This window comes from Anolis carolinensis, chromosome 2 (genome assembly GCF_035594765.1).
Source record: "Anolis carolinensis isolate JA03-04 chromosome 2, rAnoCar3.1.pri, whole genome shotgun sequence".
Lineage (NCBI taxonomy): Eukaryota > Metazoa > Chordata > Lepidosauria > Squamata > Dactyloidae > Anolis > Anolis carolinensis.
This window is the reverse complement of record NC_085842.1, coordinates 244,852,599-244,858,598: the sequence shown is the minus strand read 5'-3', so window position 1 is coordinate 244,858,598 and position 6,000 is coordinate 244,852,599. Positions and strand designations below refer to the sequence as shown.

The 6,000-nt window shown below is 45.4% G+C and overlaps 1 protein-coding gene across 2 annotated transcripts in view; it reads left to right on the top strand.

Annotated features, from left to right (window-relative positions):
- Positions 1-254: 254 nt before the first annotated feature.
- trpm3 (transient receptor potential cation channel subfamily M member 3) overlaps positions 255-6,000 on the top strand; it is a 450,655-nt gene continuing 444,909 nt past the window's right edge. Inside the window, exon 1 of one of the 2 annotated variants that reach the window (XM_062971987.1) lies at positions 255-884. In XM_062971987.1, the coding sequence (XP_062828057.1) occupies positions 702-884 (183 nt within the window). In that variant the 5' untranslated portion in view covers positions 255-701. The remainder of the gene's footprint in view (positions 885-6,000) is intronic. The other variant, XM_062971988.1, reaches the window with a different exon arrangement.

The following is a 6,000-nucleotide window of genomic DNA, read 5'->3' as shown; positions in this document are numbered from 1 at the left end:
AACATGATGTTTTGGACCTTAATTTGTAGAATCATAATGTTTAATGGGCTCTTCCTTAATCCCTCCTTATTATCCAACATGTTCGCTTATCCAACGTTCTGCCGGCCCGTTTATGTTGGATAAGTGAGACTCTACTGTATCTCCCTGTGCATACTTAGAACCACAGTCCCTTCTTTCTCTCGGCTGTGGGTACCAATGCGTGGTCCCTATTAGCCCCACAGGTGCTTCTTCTCTTGCATTAGTACCACAGAGACTTCCGTCTCGTGTCCTCGGACACCAGTGGGCGAGTGGGTGATACCTATGATGAGTATGACAGACCCTCCTTCTCCTGCCTGTGGGTGCGGGTCTGCGATGACTCTTGGCATTGCCTCGGGATCCCAACGTGCGTCACTTGGCCCCACAGACTCTTCCTTCTCCTGCGCTTGGTCCCGGTGAGCGCCACAGACGCGTTCTTCCCCTTCTGCTGCCTGTGGATCCGAGTCTCCGGGAGTCTCTGCCACCCAGCCAGTGCCGCCCTCGTTCTCCTCGCTCTGAGGCAGCAGCGGCGGAGAAGAGAGCACGGAGAAGGCGGAGGAGGAGGAGGAGGAAGGGCGGCGTTGGGCGCCTTCTCCGCCCGCCTGCTTCGCCCCGGACCCAACTTTTCTCTCCTTCCTTCCTTCTTTCCTTCCTCGCCCGCCGGCCGGCGTCCCTGCAGCGGGGCGATGGCTCAGAAGTGGCGAGGCCCCGGCGAGGCGGAGAAGGGCGCCCCGGAGAAGGAGGAGGACGCCGGGCAGCGGCGGAGGAGCCGCAGCGCCAGCCGGGGCAGGTTCGCCGAGTCCTGGAAGAGGCTCAGCTCCCGGAGAGGCTCCGCCAAACGCGCCGGGATCGCTTCCCAGGCGCCGCCGGTAAGTGTCCCGCCCCGCCCGGCACCCGCTGAAATGCCCCACGCAGGGAAAAAAACACCACTCGGGGCTGCCTTGCTTCCTTGGGTGCATCCACACTAGAGAATTAACGCCGTTTGATTCTAGGTGAACTGCTCAAAACAATGCGATTCACTGTTTTGCAAGGTTTTCCGCCTCCTCCAGGAAAGAACAACCTGATGCTGCCTAGTAAGAAACCGAGCTCTTTGGGCGCATCCACGCTGTAGAATGAATGCAGATTGGCTCCGCTTTAACTCCCATAGTTCTGTGCTATGGAATCCTGGGAGTTTGGTGAGGCAGCCGCCCTCTGTGGCAAAGAAAGCTAAAGACTTGGGGCCCTTCCACACAGTCCTATATCCCAGAATAGCAAGGCAGAAAATCCCACAGTATCTGCTTTGAACTGGGTTATCTGAGTCCACACTGCCATATATCCCAGTTCAACGCAGATAATGTGGGATTTTATTCATACAACTGAGGCCCCTTCCACACAGCCGAATAAAATCCAACATTATCTTCGTTGAACTGGGATTTATGGCAGTGTGGACTCAGATAACCCAGTTCAAAGCAGATATTGTGGGACTTTCTGCCTTGATATTCTGTGATATATGGCTGTGTGGAAGGGATGGATCTACCCTGCTCTATATCCCAGGATCTGATCCTTGATTATCTGCTTTGAACTGGATTATAGGAGTCTACACTGTCATACAATCTGGGATAAGCAGATAATGATCAGATCCTGGGATATAGGGCAGTTTCAAAGGGGGCTAATATGATTCCATAGCATTGAGCCAAAGCAGCAAAAGGAAGTGTCAAACTGGTTTGCTGTGAGTTTTCCGGGCTGTATGGCCATGTTCCAGAAGCATTCTCTCCTGACGTTTCACCCACATACATGGCAGGTATTCTCAAAGGTTGTGAGGTCTGTTGGAAACTAGGCAAGTGAGGTTTATATTTCTGTGGAAGGTCCAGGTTGGGAGAAAGAACTCTTGTCTACTTGAGGCAAATGTGAATTTGCAATTGGCCACCTTGATTAGCATTGAATGGCCTTGCAGCTTCAAAGCCTGGCTTCTTCCTGTCTGGGGGAATCCTTTGCTGAGGGTGTCAAACTGCTTTGATCATTCCACAGTGTGGATGCACTATTTGTCAAGGTTTCAAGCAACAGCAGCAGCAACAAATGTCAAAGTGCCTTGTTTCTCCAGCTTCAGGACTTCTCTTCTGAGGAAAAGGGACTCCAGAACTCAAGGCAAAGGCTGCCCTGGTGGTCTTTCAGAAGTGGGAATAAGGCAGGGAACAATCCATAAAATAATAATAATAATAATAATAATAATAATAATAATAATAATAATAATAGGGTTTCTGTGAGCTATCTGTTCTGTATGACCATGTTCCAGAAGCATTCTCTCCTGACATTTCGCCCACATCTATGGCAGACATCCTCAGAGGTTGTGAGGTGTTGGAAACTAGACAAGGGAGGTTTATATATCTGTGGAATAATGTCCAGGGTGGGAGAAAGAACTCTTGTTGAGGCAGGTATGAATGCTGCAACTGGCTAGCTTGATTAGTATTGAAATAATAATAACAATACAACTTTATTTGTATTCTGCCCTATCTCCCCAAGGAGACTTGTTGAATAGCCTGACATCTTCAAAGCCTGGCTGTTTCCTGCCTGGGGGAATCCTTTGTTGGGAGGTGTTAACTGGTCCTGATTGTTTCTTGTCTGGAATTCCCCAGTCTTCTGAGTGTCTGTCTGTCTTTCTTTCTTGCTTGCTTGCTTTCTTGTTTTCTTGCTTTCTTTTGTATTTATCTACCCCGAAGGGGATTCAAGGCGGCTTACATATTGCAACCATTAGATGCCTTAAAATACATACAGAAACTTAAAATCAATTAAATTTAAAATTAATACATATTAAACATTTATTTGCTGTCCTGATTTTATTCAGTGCTAATCAAGCTGGCCAACTGCAACATCCACACCTGCCTCCAACAGACAAGAGTTCTTTCTCCCACCCTGAACATTACACAGATATATAAACCTCACTTGCCTAGTTTCCAACACCTCACAAGCTCTGAGGATGCCTGCCATAGATGTGGGCGATACGTCAGGAGAGAACGCTTCTTGAACATGGCCATACAGCCCGGAAAACTCACAGCAAGCCAGTGATTCTGGCCGTGGAAGCCTTCGACAACAATAATATTTATAACCAGAAAAAGAACAAGGAGCATCTATTAGAGTTGCCGTTTTACACGGTCTTGAGCCTTCTCTGTCAAAGAGGGCTGATACCTTACTAAACTACACCATGGCAGTTCAATTGGTATCAAAACTGCCTTAAATCCACAGAGTAAATACACGCTTTGAGGAGGTTTCATTGTGTTTTTTCTTTGTCGTCGTTTAGAAGGGAGGGCAAAACTGCAAAGCAACAAGTTCCCCTTTGAGGTTAGTTGTATCCCGTGTCTACAAAACCCAGGAACAGGACCTCCGCTGATTGGGGGCGAAGGGACAGGCATGGGGGAGATCTGAAGCAGGATCTAAGCATGAGGAAAGGGCTCCTGTCCAGAAGTCAAACTGAACTCCGGCTCTTAGGGGCATGTTTGTGTGCCTGGGGAAGCACTTCCCGCCTTCTGCCTTGGTTCATGTTTAATCTGAGGGAAGATGAAGGAGCTGAGGTTGGTGGGACTCCCTGGAAAGGAGATTTGGTGGCTTCCTCTGGGTTCCTATCTGGCTCCTCTGTAGAATTCATGCACTTTGACACCATTCGAACTGCCATAGCTCAAAACTATAGAATCTTGCGAATTGTAGTTCAACAAGGTATGTTGCCTTCTCTGCCAAAAAGTGTTGGTGCCTCCCCAAACCACAAATCCCAGGATCCCATAGCATTGAGTCTTGGCCGTTCAAGTGGTGTCCAACAGCATTGATTCAACCCTGAAACAGATGCCTCCCTTCCAATCTTGCCAGAGTAAGACCGTATGGTGCCCACCCTCTATATATTTAATCCCAACATATAATTCCCTTCAGGCAGGAAGCAGCCAGGCTTTGAATCTGCAAGGCCATTAAATGCTAATCAAGGTGATCAATGGCAACATTCACACTTGCCTCAAGCAGACAAGAGTTCTTTCTTCCAACCTGGACTTTCCACAGATATATAAACCCCACTTGCCTAGTTTCCAACAGATCTCACACCTCTGAAGATGCCTGCCATAAATGTGGGTGAAATGTCAGGAGAGAATGCTTCTGGAACATGGACACACACAGCCAGAAAACTCATAGCAACTCAATAATAAACTTGAGAATAAACTTTTATTTTTCAAAACAAAACAAAATTGACCATAAGATGAAAAATAACGTTGATTTTTTTCCAGTACACTTCCACTTTCTTTGTACAGTAGAGTCTCACTTATCCAACATAAACAGGCCAGCAGAATGTTGGATAAGCGAATATGTTGGATAATAAGGAGGGGTTAAGGAAAAGCCTATTAAACATCAGATTAGGTTATGATTTTACAAATTAAGAACCAAAACATCATGTTATACAACAAATTTGACTGGAAAAGTAGTTTAATATGCAGTAATGCTATGTAGTAATTACTGTATTTACGAATTTAGCACCAAAATATCATGATGTATTGAAAACATTGACTACAAAAATGCATTGGATAATCCAGAACATTGGATAAGCGAGTGTTGGATAAGTGAAACTCTACTGTATTTGAAAAGTGTTCTCCTACTTTTTCCAATTGCTAAGTTTTTTATTGCGGGAGCTTCACCATTTGCAGTTTTGCACCATATGGTAAATTCAGTAGCAGACAATTTCTGTGGTACCTAAATTCCCTTGATGCCCTGAGCACATTCTTATTTTGCTCAATGGTTAATCAAGCCCAGAGAGGAAGAATAATCAGCTGGGGATGTAGTTGGAGCCAGTCAAAGCATCATCTCCAGTCAGGGAATTCATATTTCCTTCCTTGACCTATTGAAAATAGCATGCAAATATGTCTTTATTGTCTTCCACTATATTGGAGTCATGCCTGCTATAATCTCTCTGCAAGACAATCATCCCCATGGTTTTGTTTAGCCTGGTATTACCGTAGGTCGTAATGAAGGTGTTAATGAGTGTTGGAAGAACTACTAACCCCTGATAGTTGCATAGGATCATGTCTTCAAGATGAGATGTTGCACTAAGGGATAAAACAGGCCTCTTTGTGAAGACTGTGTCCTAAACTTTATAGCTGACTACAAGCAGAGAGCAGTGAAAACCATCTGTTGCTTTAAATCTGAGGGGAAAAAAAATCTCATATTCTTATTTATGATGCTCACTAAGGACCTTTCTACACAGGCCCTAAAATCAAAGAGAAACCGGGATAGAAGGGGAGGTGGCTAGATGATGCTTGCTGAAAATGTGCGCTGAATTGCATCAACAGCTAGAAAACACGGGTTAAAAAGGTGAGCTTGAAATCTGAGATCAGCCAAAAAAATACTCATATTTGCATTACTATATCTCTGCAATCAAAGAAACCACATGACTTTGCTCCTATACACTGGTGTGGACTGCTTCAGCGCATGTGCACATTTTAAAATCCCAAAACAGCTGATGAGGGCTGTAAACAAATGGAGCCACAGACACATGGGTGACTAAATGGAAGCACAAATGGAAAGCAATTCCCATGAGAACTCCCTGCAACCATTTCTTTGTTCTCATATTTATGAAATTAAACAGAGCTTGAATGTACACAGTGGGCACCTGCATGGCAGGCAAGTGACTCCAAAAAAAAGTGGGGTTCAAGAGGGCAAGCAGAAAGGCAGCAGGAAGGTGAGGAGAGATGACAATAAAACTGCTTGTGTGTATATATCCACATCAGCGCTTACGAGGTCCAGCACATCTTGGAGTTTCAATATTTAAAAAAATTAAAGGAAAACTTCCAATGGCTGTCCCGCGTCCATTTTGTGGATTTCTAAAATCTGCTACAAACAAACCTTTCAAGATGCTGAGGGACTATTTTCTGGGGCTGGCAGCTCCGTGTTTGAACTTGCTTTCAGGTATCGCAATTTTTTGCCCCACTTCTTTGTCCTGGATTATGAGGCTGTCTGGAAGGGCCCTAAGACTGGATCTAC